The 18,044-nt window shown below is 47.3% G+C and overlaps 1 protein-coding gene across 1 annotated transcript; it reads right to left on the reverse strand.

Moving 5' to 3' along the window:
* Window positions 1-1,091: 1,091 nt before the first annotated feature.
* On the reverse strand, window positions 1,092-3,967 carry Cd7 (CD7 molecule). Its single transcript, XM_031354931.1, has 4 exons — window positions 3,787-3,967; window positions 2,390-2,704; window positions 2,035-2,171; window positions 1,092-1,478 (listed from the first exon to the last, which is right to left on the reverse strand). Exons 1-4 carry the CDS (start codon window positions 3,857-3,859, stop codon window positions 1,371-1,373), a joined length of 633 nt encoding a protein of 210 aa, XP_031210791.1. The 5' UTR covers window positions 3,860-3,967; the 3' UTR covers window positions 1,092-1,370.
* Between the last annotated feature and the right edge of the window lie 14,077 nt (window positions 3,968-18,044).

The following is an 18,044-nucleotide window of genomic DNA, read 5'->3' on the forward strand; positions in this document are numbered from 1 at the left end:
GGTTTTTAACCCTATAGGTTCCAGGAGACCCTCCCCCCCCCCCATGGCCTCTGCCCATGGATATATCTACATAGCAGGCTGGGCTCTTAGGTGCTGACAACTCCAGTGACTTACATGCTGTTTCAGGCTCTGGGACTCATGGGACTGTTTCAGACTTTGTTGCCACCATCACCTTAGTGACCACAGGTCAGAGTTAAGGTATACATGATCTCTGTGATGGCCATGGTGGAAGCTTGAGGGGCAGAGATCAGTCTCAGTAGGGGAGGCTTAACTGGGGACTGGCTGGCTCTGAGAAAGTTGAATGGAGCTGTGGTCTGGGTCGAAGGGTGCCCCTCTCCATTGGATTTTCTGACACCCTGTTTCCCAGGTGCACAGAGCAGGGCTATTTGTTAAGTCCCCCGACTGCACCGCTGCTATCAGTCACCTGTCCTCTGTGCCTGCCTTATTCTCTTGGCAACAGGTATGGAACAGAATGACAGGAGACAAGTGGCTGCAGCTGAGAGTCTGGAGCAGATGTGGACCAGAACACACATGTTGACTTTGTTCTTTTCCTGGTGCAACCCCGGAGTCAATGATGAAGCAGACGGGGACAGAGCAGCTCACCACGTCACGTATCATCTGGGTACCTGTACTTCAGTCTCCCTACCCACAATTGGGAAAGTGAGGGTTCCTGTCCCCAGGTGCAACACTGGGAGCTGGGCTGGCATAGTGCTGTGCTCACTCATCTGTCCCCAGGAGGGGCCTCTGAGACAAGGGCGGGTCCAGGAGAGCTACCATTTTATGTCATTCTCACTGAGGGCTGCACGGACAGGGACCCAGTAGGGCTGAGCCCTTAGGAACATGGCCATCTAGAATGGGTGAGGTTGTCACTGCTGGCCTCTTCACCTGCCCAGATGAGCTGCTCTGTGTGGGGTGTCTGAAGTGCTGAGGCAGGAGAGCTCCCCTACCCCCACATCGCCTTCCTCTGCTCTCACAGACACTGTGCACAGAACCCTGGAGGGCTGACCATCTGAATCCCTGCCCTCTTCAGGTAGGAGCTGGCTAGAAGAAGCCATGGTCAGGGGAGGAAGACAAAACAACCAAAACAAGTGCTTTATTTATGTATTTGTTTGTTTATTTAACTTTTCCTGGCCAGGCTGCTCCAAGGCAGGTACCACTTTTTCCCTTTCAAGCTTTGTCCCTAATGTCAGGGGTACCTGGCTAGGGTTGGTGACAGACTCCAGAGCCCTACGGGGAAGCTTACAGAGGAGGAATCCCATCCACCCAGAAGCACCAAGGTGGGTATTTGAGTGCCACAGGAAGGGTGCTGGGGGAGTTGGGCTGGGAGTCAGCAGGACTGCTGTAAGCTCTGCTGAAACAAGGCTTGGGGCTCAACGGTACTGCTCAGGGGTGCATGGAGTCTTGCGGTTGCTGTAGGACATGTCTTCATACACTACGCATGGAGAGTCCTTATTCTCTGAGGCACACAGTTTCTGGATCTGAAAAGACAGCCTGTTGTCACCCAGGCAGTGGCCAGCATGCTGACCTGGGCAAAGTATCCCTGTCTCCAAGTAACCCCTTTTTCCAACAACATGCAGGTTTCCCAGACCTAGGGGGATAGATCAGTTTCCATCCACCCCTAGCAGAATCAACTGCAGGCAGGGCCCAGGGCAAACACCCGAATGGTTAGAAGAGGTGACCATTGTCAGGACCCTTCTCACACAGCACATGGTGACTCAAAGACATTAACTCATATCTCAGAGGCTCCGCATTCCTACATTCACACAGGTCCACACACACTCTTGTCTCACATAGTGCACACACACACACACACACACACACACACACACACACACAGAGTCTCATTTTAGGGCCTGGTCAGAAGTTCCACTCTCTCCGTCTAGGCTTCACTCTCCCATTCCGTGTCCCTGAGAGATGCCTCACCCATGGGGCTCCCTGCATCTACAGCATCTTATCATGTGCATCCTGACTGATCTTTGCCTTAAGCCCGTGAAAGGGCCAGCTCATTGATAACAGCCATAGGTTTACACTGACCTGTGCCTTCCTCAGCATACTGCATAGCACCCCAATGAGCAGCCCAGTGAGGAAGAAGCCTACAGCAATGGCAACTGGGAGGAAAACTGACATCTGCAGAGGTTCCTGGGATCTGCATGATTCTTGGGATAGTTTTTCTGGGAAAATGAACAAGAAGCCATTGGTAGGAGAGGACACAAGCAAGTGTGGTGGGGATCCCCCCTGGAGGCCTTAAGGTTCAAGCCAGCTATGGGTACCATTAGGAGGTTTCTAGGAAGAAATAGGCTCTGAGCAGACAGCTCCATCAAGTACAAAGAAGGTCCATAGCAGCCATCGGGCCTGTGGTCTGGCAGCAGTCAGATGGGCACATCCTTACCTTTTACCACAACCGTGGTGAACAAGCCCTGGACACTGACTTTTCTGACAGCCTCACAGGTGTAGGCTCCAGTGTCTGCCAGCTGGAGGAGGTGCATGGTGATGGTCATGTTCTTTTGGGAACCAGAGAAATGAATTCGGCCTGAGAAGGTCTCATCTACTGTGGGCTCCTGCCCGTCTTCAAAGTAAATCACATTGTAAGCCTGAGGCCAGATGCGCTTCATTAAGATCCCTTCCAGGTGCCCTCTTGTAGAGCAGGTGATGTTGATGGAATCCCCCTCAGAGGCGATCACGAATCGGGGGGACTGGTGTACCTCTGTGAAGGACCAGTCACTGTTAGCACCAGTGGCACACAGCCTATGGTGACTCAAACACGCTAACACATATCTCAGAGGCTCCACATAGTCTACATTTGTAAATGTCCTTGCACACTCTCAAGCATCTCTAATAGCACATGCACACACATACACACACTCTCACTTTGCTGTGCTCAGGGGCCTGGTCAGAAGCCAAACTCTCTCCACCTTTGGGCTTCTCTACCTCCAGGCTTCACTCTCCCATTTTTTATCCCTGCTTGAAATGCCTCCTCCATCACACCCCTCTCTGCAGGAATGCTGTAGGGACTTGGGGCCAGTCCTGTGGTCACTCCTGGGTAACATGGCACTTCAAATGTTGTGGGGAAGTAGGAGCAGCAGTAGGTGTTCATACCTCCCTGATTATGCTCAAGTCCTGAGCAGCTCTTGGTCCTCAGGGAGGGCTCTCTGAAACTTTGTTGCATCTCAACACAAGGACTTCTTCCCTTTTGACTACTCCCCACCCTGGCTGTACCCCTTCTTTCTAAGTGAGTCACTCCTAGACAGCCATTGTCCTATCTTCTCTTTCCAATGCTGGTTACTTCATCACCCTCCTCCCCCATCATTTCTAGGCATCCAGATCCTCTGGCTCTATGCAAGGGGCACATGTTAGCTTGTTCATGGGACACCCACTCTTTCAGATTCCAGCTCTGTTTGCCCTGCCTGCACCCACACCACCCATTTTTCTGCACAAAAGACTGAATACAAACCTCAGCAACTCACAGACTGAACACTATGCTAGTTTTGCACACGAATTGAGGCTGGGAGCCTGAGCCTCCCATAATCTTATTGTAGATCTTTTACACCTCACCACAAGACTTCCCACAGACAGCTGCTCTGAAAGGGAACTGAAGAACAAAGTTCTCACAGGCACCAAGGGTAAGTGTTAATCCTGTAAATGAAAGTTTTCAAGCTTCTGCTTTTCCACGGAGCTGGGACTACTCCAGGTCTAAGACTAAGACTCAGGGAAGTCAAGTCAGCGCCAACCCTTCCCCAGGCAGGTGTGTGAGATGCTCTCTGGGAACCCTGCTATGGGGATGCTTACCTTGGGCATCCAGGGGGCCAGGCAGGATTCTGGCCAGTGTAAATAGCAAAGCCAGAAGCGCCTGCTGAATCATGATGCCCAAATCCAGGTGATCAGAGCCAAATCAGTCACTCTGGCTGCAACACATTACTGAGCACTGTGAAAGATCACACCAAAAACCCTGAGAGGAAGAAACAGGGGGGTGGCAGTTCATGATTGGTGGTGAAGCTCAGAGGGAGGGCTTCAAGAAGGTGAAGGTGGAGTTTGGTGGAGAGAGAGCACAGCAAGCCAGGTGGAGGAAGCCACCTGACCCCAACTGTCCTCCCTGGCTGGTTGGCTGGCCCACCTCTTTATCATCCCTAACCAAGAGTCTCCACAGGAGACATCAAGAGGGAGAAGAAATAAGGACTAGTCTTGTGAACTGGAAGAAAAATTAGGGTGACTTAAAGGGTTAGAGGCCAGGAGGTCTTTAGTGTCATTTTCTGCTGGGACATGTTCAGGTCTGTGGTCTCCCCTGTTGTCTGGACCCACTGGGGTTTCAGCCTGACACAGCAGACCCGGTGGCCTTGGCTATGGTTGCCTTCGAGGCCTGGGTGATTCTTCCTTAGGAGCAGGATTGAGTCAGACCTACTAGGCCAAAGGGCAATTAGGAGCCCCTTCAACAGCAACCTGTCTTCTGGGACAAAACTGAAGGCCTATGTCTGGCTCCTGAGTCAGAGGAGAGCTCGGACTCTTGTGAACCATGAGTTTTGCTGCTGGTACCAGAGCCAGTGTGTCCCACTGAGGGGTGAGTTTCCGTGTATGTACACTGTCACATGGGACCTCTGTATGGTCCGACTCTAAGTGACTAGAAGATGTTCCTCGTGTAGGATTTGGATTGATATGGTGTGGACAGGGCTGCCGTGTGGGTACTGGAGGGCACATGGGAGAGGGACTCAGGTAAAGAAGGTCAAAGTTGAAAATTTGAGGAATAAAGGGTTGGGGAGGGACAGGTCACCTGTGTGCAACAGAGGGATAGCAGGTATGGAACCATGCAACTTGAGAACACAGGAGAGAAACAATGAGGGGAGCTAGGTCAGGTGGGCAGGAGGGAAGTCGGCACCCAGCCCCCAGGGGAGAAGTTCATGGAAAGACAGACAGGAAAGTAAGAACCGTCAAAGACCTAGACCTAGCCTCCTTCCTAGGATTCCTGTGCCCATAGAAGGGACACACGGACTGGACCACTGCCACCTCCACAGGACTGACCTTGAGGTAGTCTTCATGCATGGACACTTTTGACTGTTTGAGGCAGCATGCCTCAAGGTTCAGAGATTATAGACACACACGGCCCTGTGGGCTGTGCCTAAATGTGACCCAGGGCTCCAGTGGGAGGCGATGACCCAAACCAACCCTGGTGGACTTTATTTTGATTAAAGAGACTCAGACTCCTGTGCACCTGGGTGTTGGGCCATAGCCTCAGATGCACAGTAGCTGTGGCTCTGGCGGCCATTGTTACCAGGCAGTGTCTTCAGCTCAGGGCTTCATTGTCAGGTCTCAGCTCAAGACTGTTTTTGGTTTTTGTTGTTGTTTTTCGAGACAGGGTTTCTCTGTGTAGCCCAGGCTGTCCTGGAACTCTTTGTAGACCAGGCTGGCATCAAACTCTCAGGATTCACCTGCCTCTGCCTCCTGAGTGCTGGGACTAAAAGCATACACCACCAGCTTGGCTCAGTGAGTATTTTGTGCGTTTGTTTCTAACAAACACATCTTCCAGAGGATGATTGTTCCTTATATTCATTGGTTTACTGTTCTCGGTTAATGATCAGAATCACAGGTGCTGATCTGAAGACCAGGTTATGGCATATGTAGGGGGCAAAGTCACCCAAGTTTGGATTACAATAAGACAAGATACATGCCCAAGAGGAAAAGAGGATGGAGATGGAGGTGAGGGAGGGAGGGTGCGGATCTGTAAAGAGAGTTCCCAAGGGAACTCCAGAATCCAAGGAGTTCCAGGATCTCCAGAAACTCTTGTTCCTTTGGGTTCCCTGTAAGGCAGACCAGTTCTGCTCCCTGGTGGTGAGAGCCAGACGACAGCCAGCTCTGCCCCCTGGTGGTGAGAGCCAGATGACAGCCAGCTCTGCCCCCTGGTGGTGAGAGCCAGATGACAGCCAGCTCTGCCCCCTGATGGTGAGAGCCAGACGACAGCCAACTCTGCCCCCTGGCAGTGAGAGCCAGAGGACATATCTTAGACTTCTAAACTCAAGTGTCCTGGGGACCTGACAACTGGGCCCCCAGAGTTTATTACTGTGAGCAATAAAATCTCCTGAAGCACAGCTGGTGTGGTGTGGCCCTTGCAGACAATGCAGACTATTAGGGCGTGCAGAGGCTCTGCGATGAGGGATTCAGCTGCAGGGATGATGCCCACAGTTGTGTTCTCTCTCTCCCTTTCTTCCCTCCCTCCCTCCTTTTCTACCCCTCCCCCTTTCTCCCTTTCTCTCTCCACAGTCTCACTGTATCACTCTGGCTGGAATAGAACCCCCTATGTAGATCAGGCTGCCTTGGACTTACAGGGATCCCCCTGCCTCTGCCTTCCAAGTGCTGGGATTTAAAGATGCGTACCACCACTTATAAATGGCAGAGGCAGTGGACCCTGAAGCTCAAATGAAGTGAGGAGCAAAACCTTGAGGTTTTCAGGGGTTGTACTTTCTGAGGTCTTTCATGATATTTTATTTTTTTTAGCAGCAGCTGACTTTCCAGTGGTGCTGGGTGAGCCGATGTCTTGTTTAGTGTGGCTTCACTCTGTGGGCTCCTTTTTCTCTGAATTTTGCCGTGCATGTGAATGCATGGCCACACACAGGTTCAATCATAGACTTGTCCAGTGTCCTTGAGCAAAGCATTGCATAGCTATTTCCTCAGAACCTGAATGAAACTTTTCCTCCTTGAGGGAGGAGGGAGGTTCATCAGTCTCTGGAAGCTGTAAGATTCAGGAGGCTCCTCACCAATGATATAGAAGCAGCAAAAAATAGCTATGGAAAAGACTCTAGCCAGGCATCGGTGGTGCACACCTTTAATCCCAGCACTCAGGAGGCAGAGGCAGGTGCATCTCTGAATTGAGGTCAGCCTGGTCTACAGAGTGAATTCCAGGACAGCCAGGGCTACACAGAGAAACCTTTTCTTTAAAAACCGAGAAACACACATACAAACACACGCAGAGCGAGACAGACAGACAGATGGACAGATGGACACTGTTTTAGCAGTGGCTGTGAGTTGGGCAGAGGCCCAGAGACTAATAAAACCAAAGATGAGCTCAGGGAAAAAGAGTTGTAGAGTTGTGATAAAGAGACATGCAGGCTGAGGCCAATCTGTCAGAAGATGGAGAATTATCATAGCCGCCTTTTCCTGTGTGCTATAGGATGGATGGTCTGGTTTGTTGTTGTTGTGGTGGTGGTGGTGGTATTGGTGGTAGTCTCATGCTCACATGATAGGTGGTAATGAGCCATGTGAGAATGGAGCATCTTCTCGGGGAATCCTGTGGTATCTGTCTTTCTCTGTGTGGTACACAGTTGTATGTTCCCTTGATGAATCACAGGATGCTCCCTGGGATGGTCAATGCGAATTGCCAACTTGAAAGAAACTAGAATGACCTAGGAGATGGGCATCTGGTCATGCCTGTGAAGGATTATCTTTGTTATAGTAATTGCTATTGGAATACCCATCTTAATTCTGGGCAGGACCATTTCCTAAGCAGGAGGATCCTGGACTGAAAAAAACAAAACAAAACAAAACAAAATAAAAAGATAAAGGCAAATTGATCACACGGATTCATCATTTTCTGCTTCCTGTCTTCGAGTATGAGGAGACCATGCTTCAAGCATCTGCTGCCTCATCTTCCCCACCATGACGGATTCTTTGTTGAACTGCTGTGCAGGACCATCCTCAGATAAACTGCCACAGTCTTACGAGTTCACCTGGGCCTGCTCACCAATGACTGTAACAGCTGAGTTTGTTGACTCAATGTTCCCTCACAGGAGGAGGGAGGGCTGGAAAGGGTTGGGCTTCCTAACCCACGTCCAGATGTGAGTGTAGCACAGCTGAGTAGAATCTTAAGTTTGGCGGTAGTTCACAGTGGATGTGTGAATACAGCTCAGTGCAGATGGGAGTCCTAGGTTGCTAGGCTCATTATAGGGGCTGTATGTGCGTTAAAAATCAGGACAAGGGTTTCAGGTTGCCCAGTGCATACTCAGAAATGAGGTGTGTGCAAGCCCAAACCAAGTGGAGTCCTAGGCTGCTGGACTGTTCCCTATACTGCCTGCCCCAAATGACACAATCCAACTCAACTCTGCAGAAGTCTCTCCTGGCTTTCCCCACACTATACTCCCAATTATGCTGACCCGCTTACCTGTTACTCCATTCAAACTGACTGTCCTTGTTAGAATTTCTATGGCTGCGATGAAACATTGTAACCAAAAGCAAGTTTGGGCAGGAAAAGGTTTAGTTGGCTTACACTTCCACATCCATCCTGTCCATCACTGAAGGAAGGCAGGACAGGAACTCAAGCAGGGCAGGAACGGGGAGGCAGGAACTAATGCTTCAGAGGGGTGCTGCTGACTGGCTTGCTTCTCGAGGCTTGCTCAGCCTGCTTTATTATAGATCCCAGGACCACCATCCCAGGGGTAGCTCCACCCACCATGGGCTGGGCCCACTCTCATCTATCACTAATTAAGAAAATACCCGACAGGCCTGACTATGGCCTGATCTTATGGAAGCATTTTGTAATTGAGGTTCCCTCCCTTGCCAGAATAGGGACCTGATTAACAATCTCCCTCCACATGCACTCCCAATGGATCCTCTATCTCACTAGAGTTTTTCCGAAGTTTTCATAGCAAAATATAAGTACAAATTTAATTTTCTCACTTTTTTTCTTGCAAGTCTTGTCAGATACTGGTCTTTTAATCCAGGCTCCACCTGTATTAAGGATACCAAGCATAGAGAAAACTCTTTTCCTGGGGACATTCTCATCATACAAAAATATCCTCCTATTACACAGGACAAAAAGAATCTGTCTCTCTCTGTCTCCCCTCTTTCTCTCAAACACCCCTAACTTCAAGAGAGCAAATAAACATACATAAGTATGTGACTTTCACATGTCTGACAGACTCTAAATAAATAAAAAGTCAACACTCAGTCAAGCTAGTCCTTAACTGTTCTGGTCTGCTCTCTATTGTTTTAAAGATTATGGCCAAAACCAGCCCATTGAGGAAAGAGTTCATTTGGCTTGCAGGTCCTGATCACAGCCCATCACTGGGAGAAGCCAAGACAGAAAATCAAGGAACCAAAGCCGAGGAATGTGGCTTTCTGGCTTGCTCCTTAGCTCACTCAGCTTGAAAACCCCTACTTTTTTTGTTTTTTGTTATTTTTTTCCCTTTATAAGCCCCCTCCCCCTAGACTTTGGAGACTCCTCTCCTCTCCTGTTACATTAGAAAGGTTTGTGTCCCAGGCTTGAGCTTAAATAGTCTCTCATGTGCTTATATCTGAGTCATGGTTCCTGGTGGTCTCTTTGGAGTTTTTCAATCTGGGCAGAACTGTCCTACGTGTTCTAGGAAAACCAAGCAGCCTTAACCCCACAATGCGGATGGAGTCCCTCCATCCCAACCACTCCTCGAGGGGGCTTGATTTCTTTTTTTTTTTTTTAAAGATTTATTTTATCTTATTTATTTTATGTGTATGAGTACACTGTAGCTGTACAGATGGCTGTGAGCCATTATGTGTGTGGCTGCTGGGAATTGAACTCAGGATGGCCCCAATCGCTCCAACGGGCGTCAGATCTCATTACAGGTGGTTCTGAGCCACCATGTGGTTGCTGGGATCTGAACTCAGGACCTTCGAAGAGCCGTCAGTGCTCATACCTGCTGAGCCATCTTGCCAGCGAGGGGGCTTGATTTCTAAGTATTTCTTCCATGCTCTGGCTTTTACTCTTGTTAAAATTACTAACCCTGGGCTGGAAAGATAGCTCGGTGGCAAGAGTGTTTCCTGCTCTTTTGGAGAACTTGGTTTTGGTTCTCAGCACTTGTTTGCTTTTTAAATACAGCTCAGGACCACCAGCCCAGAGGTGGCAGCATCCTCAGTGAATTGGGCTCTCCGACATCAATTATCAATAAGAAAAATGTACCAGAGGCTTTCCCAAGGGCAAACCTTGTGGATCATTTTCTCAGATGAGGTCCCTTCTTCTAACATGACTTCTTGGTGTCAAGTTGACATAAAGCCAGCTAGCACATTCTTCTGAGGTGGCTCGGAGTTACTGTGGGAATGGGTTCCAGAAGTGTGTAATTAGATTGGCTTCTCATGTTTATCATAACTTGTCAGTGAATTTGACTATGGGATTAGCTATACTGCAGCAGCTCCTGAGGCCTTCAGGACCAGGTGGATCTAAAACTGCCATGCTCTGTTCTTGCCAGGGCTAAGGAGGGGAAAGCTAAGTTTATGCCAATTCATCAGGGACAGTCCCAGCTGCAGCTAGAAGAATAGAACAGACATCTGATTTAGGAGAGGGAAGTTCTGAGAGATGGTGCCCTGGAAAGACCTTGGGTCTGGCTTTCCCGGTTACTCATTCACCTGTAAAATTCTCCTTTTGGATTTTTGCGTACTTAACCGTCCTGTATAATTCCCATCTTGCAGATTACAGGCCATAAAGCTCCAGCTAGCATTGTCTTAGAGATATCAAACAGTATCACTGTCTAGTCTTAGCCTCTTTCGATAACTAGTCCTTCTCCCTCCAAAATGCAGCTCAAACCTTGTATGCTTTATGGTTCTATGACCCTATGTCAGATAAGCAAAACCAGAATATGCCAAAGCCTCTGTGCACTCCATAGTTGTCCAGAATGAGAGAGCCACATCTCTGTCACTGATTTGACCTGAGGGTGTAGGTTTTGAGGGAGAAGCTAAGAGGTCAAAAATAAAAGCAAAAGGTCACTCTAATTTCATGCTTTCTCAGACAATGGCTGTTTGGTGTTTCCTGAGCGACGTGTGATGCCGTATGTGAACAATTAGAGCTAACTCCTAATGACTCTTGACCCTTGACATTTAACGTTGGTGCTTACGAAAATTGCTACTTAAGAAGACAGTGAGAGGCTGGAGAGACAGTTCAGCAAGTTAAGAGTGCTTTGCTGCGTCCTCAGAGACAGAGTTTAGTTCCCACATCGTGGATCACAAGTGCTTGCAATTCCAGCTCCAGGGGATCAGATGCACAAACCCACGCACACATAGAAGCACAGAATTAAAAATAACATCTTTAGCCAAGCATGGTAGGACACACTTTTAATATCAGTACTTGGGAGACAGAGGCAGGTGGACTTCTGTGAGTCTGAGGCCAGCCTGTTCTATTTGGTGAACTCCAGGCCAGCCAGGGCTACCTAGTCTGATTTTGTATAAAATAAAATAATAAAATAAAATGGCTTGGTGGTTCAGAGCACTTGCTGGGAAAGAGCCATACCTAAGGACCAGGTAACTTCTTGGAATGCCGGGAGTTGTAGTCTTCAGAAAATAACAAAGCCATATAGGAAATATGGTGGCCATATGGTTGTGTCTATAAGAAATCCCTATGACACGTATCCCATAGCCATTCACTGGGAAGCCATGGGGGGACCATACCAGAGTCCATTTTTCTGATTTGTAATTAATTAAAGCTTGCTTCAAATTTGGGTCAAAATTGTAGAACTTATTTTTCTCTTGCCAATCTCAAAATTAACAATATTCAGAAGCCCCAGCAAGATAAGAAAAACCATTCCACCCCAAATTCTGGAGCTAGGCTCTTCACTTTGGCTCCAGACCCCCTCTCCCCCTTAGTGAACAGCCATGTTTGAAAAAGGAGATAGTAGGCATTTTAAAATGGAGGCCTCCTTTTGCTAAGTCATAAAGACCTTTAGTTTTAGATAGCTTCCTGTGACATTTTTTTTGCCTGTTTCCTGATTTTGGTTATGGGGTACCCCTATCTGGGAATGGAGAAGACCTATACACCCCTGTTAGGGGCAAAAGGAGCTGGCCCTGATTAATTCTGGTTAATTTGGGAGTTCTGCCAGGGTCATCAGTTTTGTTTTGTTCTCTGACCTTACCTTAGAGCACTCTAGTGACACCAGGGAGCCCATATGATTGAGCATACTGGAGAGGTCTAACACATGGTATTGTCAACAGGATTCCAACGCCTGGACTGCACAACAAAACCAGGATGCCTCAAGACACTGGGAGCCAAAGCAGGAGTTTGAAGAAGCTCATGGGGACATCAGGAAGACCAGGGGCTATGCAGAGAGTCTCTCTTGGTGGACCTTGGAAGCAGAGGACTCCAATAGTTAAATGTCTTTGTTTTGTGTTGTTTTCCATTTCACTTTGACTTGGCATCTTGTCTTATGGTCATACCTACTGGGATGACTGTATAGACTAATAAGCTGCTCCAGAGGTCACTGCTAAGACTGTGGAGCTTTGGGGACATGGGATATGGCAAGTCTGTGCACAACTCTGTAGCCATTTACTGTAGTGGCTCTAAAATCCAGGTAGGCACGATAGCCCTCTGGTCATTAAATTCAGCAGCAGTGGCTACCAAGGTTTCCCTCAACCCTTGAAATTACAACACTGGAAGAGGTGAGGAAAGTTTTGTCTGTCTGTTTTGAATGAATGAATGTGTCCACTGCATGTCTGTTTCTGATTGTGTGGGTTTACTGTGTTATGTGTTTTTTGTTCATAGCTCAGCTGTTACTGTCATAGCCAATGATGGCCAGGAACTCTGGGATTTCTGGCTGCTGGATCTAGTATAAAAGATATTCAAACATCATTTGTGTGTGGATAACTAAAACATTGTTTTATGCTGTTCTGCTTTATTAAAAAGCTGTTTCTGAAATTAGGCTATGGCTATCTCTGTCCCAGACCCAGACATGCTTTTAAAGTCTATGTCTGGAGTCAAGATATAGGAAGAAAAGAGAACAAAGAAAAACAGCTAAAGGGATTATTGGCTTCATTTAATTGCCTAAAATCATTACATAAACTTTCTATGACTAAAAAAAAGTCTATTATATTTATAACAAAGGTTAGCTTAAAACTCACAGCACGGGGTTTGTAATCGAAACTCTATGCACAAGAAGTTGTAAAGGAACCATGTGGCATGATTGCATTTTGGGCTATAAGCAACATATGGCCTGTCTGCCGTCTTTGCTAGGGCTTCACCGCCATCTTGATTAAGAGCAACTACACGGTATGGGCGGACCAAGAAGACTACGGGTCTCCAAAGGTACTTTTAAATTGGGGTGGCTCTTTATATGGTAATTCATGTCCTGTCTTAAAAACAGGTTTATAAAAGCCAGGATTTTAAAACAAAGTTTGTTTCAGAGGGTAGGAAACAAAAGCGTATCTTGCTGGCAGCCAAGCTTTGTAACTGAGGTACTGGTTTTAGAGACTTGGAATTGCTGGCATTCTTGGAGCTTGGTTTTGTCTTACAGATTGTGGTGGTGACCAATGTCTTCTCTTTTTGTTGGTATTCTGTCTGAACTCCACCCCCACAGCTCCTGGCAGCAACCAGGTATGCTCCTCCCCACGGTTACCTGGCAACAGCCAGGTAGGCTTGGCCCAGTATAAAAGGGGCTGCTTGGCCCCTCCTCTTATCCTCTTGGCTCTTTCCTCTCTGTTGCCTCTCTCTCCCTCTCTCCCCCTCTTTCCCCCTCTCTCCCCCTCTCTCCCCTTCTTTCCCCCTCTCTCCCCCTCTCTCCACGTGGTCATGACTGGCCTCCACTTATCCACTTTTCTTCTCTCTGCTTTTTTCTGCCTCTACTACTCTCTTAACTTCCCTCCTCATGTCCTAAATAAACTCTATTCTATATTATACTGGTGTGTGTCTGGTCCCTCAGGGAGAAGGGATGCCTTGGCATGGGCCTGCTGAGGCACCCCTCCCCCACACCCCACCAGAACATATTCTTATAGCTCTTTCTCCTCTAATGATCACATTACCTTTGAAATAAGAAGGTACTTCATTTTGATATTGCAGAAACACACAGTTGAGGGACTTTAAACTTTTTCTTTCTTTGGGACAGTCTCCTGTAGATGCTTTCAAGGTGTAGTCTAAATTGAGTAACTAAAAATATAAACAAAGTTCGTTATTTAATAGCTAATGGTCCTTGTCAGAGATCTGCTGAATATGGAGTTTAAGATGTTTACTGTGACAGAGAACTACCCTCCCAGCTCCTAGCAGTGACCCCAAAGTCTCCAAGAAGATAATGAGGCATAACAATCATGCTAGTCACAAAACACCTGGATTGTGGTAACACTAAACTCTGGGCAAGGCTTCCCCAGAGTCTCACTTGCTGCCAGGACCCAGCCTGAACTGTGGCCAAGCAGCACTCTGGAGAGTTGATTGTTGTGCTTGGGCAAGGTAAGGTCGGTCTCCCGATATTCCTCTTCCACAGAAAAGCTGCTCGTCTTCTGGGCCTACAGGCTGAAGACTGATGCTGCCCTGGTACTCCTGCCCCCAGTGCCACAGGAACCACGGGAGCCTGGGAAAACTCTCTAGTAATGGATTCGTCTCTGTCATTTTAATTGAGACATAAGCCATTTGGATTATATTTCCTGCTATGATTTATCCTTTCCGGGTCTCTGATGATGTCGACCACTAGGCTAACTGTAGCTTTGTCAGCTTGGCAGCAGCAGGCAACCACCAAGGCTGCAGCCACCTTGTTAGTCAGTTCATTAGTTAAAGCGACTCGATCTCTTGTTAAGAAAAGGTGGGCCCTGCTAATAGGCCTCATATTAAAGGATAAACAGATTTACTTGGCAATGACTGTTCTCAATAATAACTGCTCATGTCTCTGGTAAATAATTAGTTTTTTTTTTTTTTCAAAAAAGGCTTAAAGGTCCATGCGAGTTCTCAGGGGCTTAGAAAATGGTTTAAGATGTATAAATGCAAGTTCTGATGGTATAAAATAATTTAAGAATTATTAATAATTATGCCTACAAGTATGTAAACAATGGAGAATGTCTTAGATTTCCTCCCCCTCTCTCTATGCTAATGTTATACTAAGATTTCAAAGGTTCAGCATTTTAACACCATTCTGTGGAGTTGATAAATAATGGGAAATGTTTTAGATTTCTTTCCCCTCCCTCTACATTATTGTTATACTAAGATTTCAAAAGTTCAGTTTTAACATTGCTCAGTGGAGTTCTGATAAGCTGGTAGAGCACTGACTACCTACTATTCAGTCACAAGCTCAAGATTTTAAATTTCCTTTGATTGTATAATTATAGACTAATTATAGTGCTTCTCATTCACATAAAAATATATATCTTGCCCTCTAGACAGAAGGAAAAAAAGTTCAAACTTTTAAACCCAAAGCTATAGTTTTTGCTAGGACTGAAAGGCGTGAGTCTATTTCAGCTGTTTTACAGTGTGGACTTCAGTGCAGATTAATTTTAATACATTTAAAACTTCTTTATCTCTTTTTTAAAAAATTTATTTATTTTATGTTTATGAGTACACCATTGCTCTCTTCAGACACACCAGAAGAGGGCATCAGATCCCATTACAGATGGTTGGGAGCCACCATGTGGTTGCTGGGAATTGAACTCAGGACCTTTGGAAGAACAGTCAGTGCTCTTAACTGCTGAGCCATCTCTCCATCCCCTTTATCTCTTTTGTAAACTGAAAATTCGTGTTATCTTAGGGGGTCAAAGAAATCCTGACTTGAATGCACCTGTCACATGTCAAGTCCATGGGTCCCAGATGCACCTGTTGCATGTCAAGTCTATGGGTCCCAGATGCACCTGTCACATGTCAATCCATGGGTCCCAGATGCACCTGTCGCATGTCAAGTCCATGGGTCCCGGATGCACCTGTCGCATGTCAAGTCCATGGATTCCAGATAAGCACAGCCCGAGTTTCCCCAGGTGCCTGTCCCTGAGAGTCTGAGAGTAGGATCTCTCTTTTCCCAGGTCCTGAGACTTCATCCCTTCCCCAATTTCTTGGACTATGGGCCCGAAAGTTCCAAATGTAAGACTTTCCTTTAAGTTCCCAATTTTGTTTTTGTTTTTGTTTTTGAGACAGGGTTTCTCTGTGTAGCCCAGGCTGTCCTGGAACTCTGTAGACCAGGCTGGCCTCGAACTCAGAAATCCACCTGCCTCTGCCTCCCAAATGCTGGGATTAAAGGCGTGCGCCACCACCGCCCGGCTAAGTTCCCAATTTTTAACTTGTGTTTTAGTCTATATTTGTCTCCACAGTCTTGGCTGACAGACACCACCCAGGAGTCAGCCGCAGCCTGCAAACTGCTGAGCCTTGGACATGTTGAAAGCAGATGTGAGACAGTTCAGCTGATGTGATTGCTCCATGCCTCTTCAGTTGGGTCAGCTAGCAGATGCTGGTGACGTGCTCCCCATTGCCCAGCCTCTGACGAGCCATTCAGCCTTCCTGGGCCCTGACTTTGACACCCTAGTTTCAGGTGGAAGTAGTTAGAAAATCGAACACGACATCCCTGGTCCCCTAAAAGGCTGAAATGCTAAGTCAAAAGAAAACTTCCTGCTATAGGAGACAAAATGGCTACCCATAATGCTAACTGGCATACCTGGAAAGTGAGCTCAGATTTATCAACAGGTAGATTCATTAATTAAAATAGTTCTACAATATGATCAGGCTCTTGGCCTGGTTTATACAGAACAAAGAGGCATTATTATATGGCTTTAGGAGGGAATTATTATTTCTACACCAGCCATTCAGGATTAGAATCTGAGTAGTACTCAAGCATTACAAAAAGGGGACCTGAGATAGCTGATCACATGGACACAGGGCACATGGAGGGAGGGTGGGCCTGCTGGAGGAGTTCAAAAGTCACCAAGAAACAGGGATCTAAATACTAGGGAGGGGCAGATCACATGGGCATGACACAAGGACCTTCCGGAGCCTTGTGGCTGGAATAGAGGGGAAAGACACAGAAGGGAGGGAGCCAGGGTGCCTGGGCAGTGCAGGGCAGCATTCAGTCTCACGCAGGGAAAACCTGAAAAGAAAGAAGGGGGGGTGTGTGCAGGAAGGGGGAAGGAAAGAAAAGTCAAGGCCATCCTGTGGCTGCTAAGCAGTCCTTCCCACTATGACGGGGGTTCAGAGCTGGCACCTGCTATGACTTTAATTGCACCAGCAGTCTAGACTGGTTTAAGGCAGTATATAACAGGTTTCAGAAACCCCAGATGCATGGGCCCCATGAACTGTCTCCGATGTGATCCAGGGCACCAGAGGAATTGGTGGACTGGCTTGGCTTGTGTTGGCCCAAACCCAGCAGCATAACAATACCGACCTTAGTTTAGACGAATAGGTTCACCTTCCTGTGCACCTGTTCAGAATTACCATCTCAAAACTGCTATGGGCCTGATCTGGACCAGGCCAAGGACAACAGGAAGTACCCTCAGCCTCAGCCTTGACCTTTAGGATTCAACGTGTAGTGCTAAGCAAGTGTTTTGTGGTTAAAAAAAAAAAATTACTTTATATCTATGTGTGCACACTTGGTTGTATGAATTTGCACCACATGCATGCAGGAGCCTGTGGAGGTCAGAAAAGGTATTGTATATCCTGGAACTGGAGTTACAGATGGTTGTGAGCACCATGTGGGTGCTGGGAACCAAACTGAGTTCCTCTGCAGGAGCACCAAGTACTCCTTAATCCCTGACCCATCTTCCAGCCCTGTTTTGTGGGGTTTTATGTTTCTCAATAACATGTGTATATCCTAGCATATGTGTGGCTTTATAGAATCATTGATTTACTATACTTATTTAACAACTTGCATCATTAAGTATTTTACTGAAGAATGAATTATAGTGTATATAAGACTAAATTGTTCAAGTTGGTATTACACTAAAGAAGATAAATGGGCTCAACAGGAACAGCAGGTGAGGGTGGAGGTAAGTAGGGAGTCAGGGAGAGGGTAGACAAAGAAATTCACGCGGAATTTGAGGGCCCAGCTGTCCTCCCCAGAAAAGCAGTGCCCACTAGCAGGCTTCTGCTGGCTCAGTGAGCCCCTTGTCCCTGAGCTTTCCCTGCAGATAGGCCCACACTACCCCCTTGTGGTAGGAGTGCGGTGATGCATCATTTTGGACCTAAAATTCTTGTAAGACTGTGTGGACCACGACAGCGGGACCTGGGAAACTAACTATTGTTGTGAGTTCGAAGACACGATCTATGTGCCTGGAGCAAAGCTGACACAGAATCCCCCACAAGCCCCTGGCACCGGAGACCATAGGGAAGTGGAGTTTAGCAGGGAAGGAGCTCAGGACCCCTTTAAAAGGGGGGGGGG

The sequence above is a fragment of the Mastomys coucha genome, unplaced genomic scaffold, assembly GCF_008632895.1.
Source record: "Mastomys coucha isolate ucsf_1 unplaced genomic scaffold, UCSF_Mcou_1 pScaffold5, whole genome shotgun sequence".
In the NCBI taxonomy this organism is placed as follows: Eukaryota; Metazoa; Chordata; class Mammalia; order Rodentia; family Muridae; genus Mastomys; species Mastomys coucha.

Coding starts and splice junctions, on each gene's coding strand:
- Cd7 (XM_031354931.1), bottom strand. CDS start 3,859: ATGATTCAGCAGGCGCTTCTGGCTTTGCTATTTACACTGGCCAGAATC. Junction 2,705..3,786: donor TGGCCCCCTGGATGCCCAAG/GTAAGCATCCCC, acceptor GGTCCTTCACAG/AGGTACACCAGTCCCCCCGA. Junction 2,172..2,389: donor CACCACGGTTGTGGTAAAAG/GTAAGGATGTGC, acceptor TCATTTTCCCAG/AAAAACTATCCCAAGAATCA.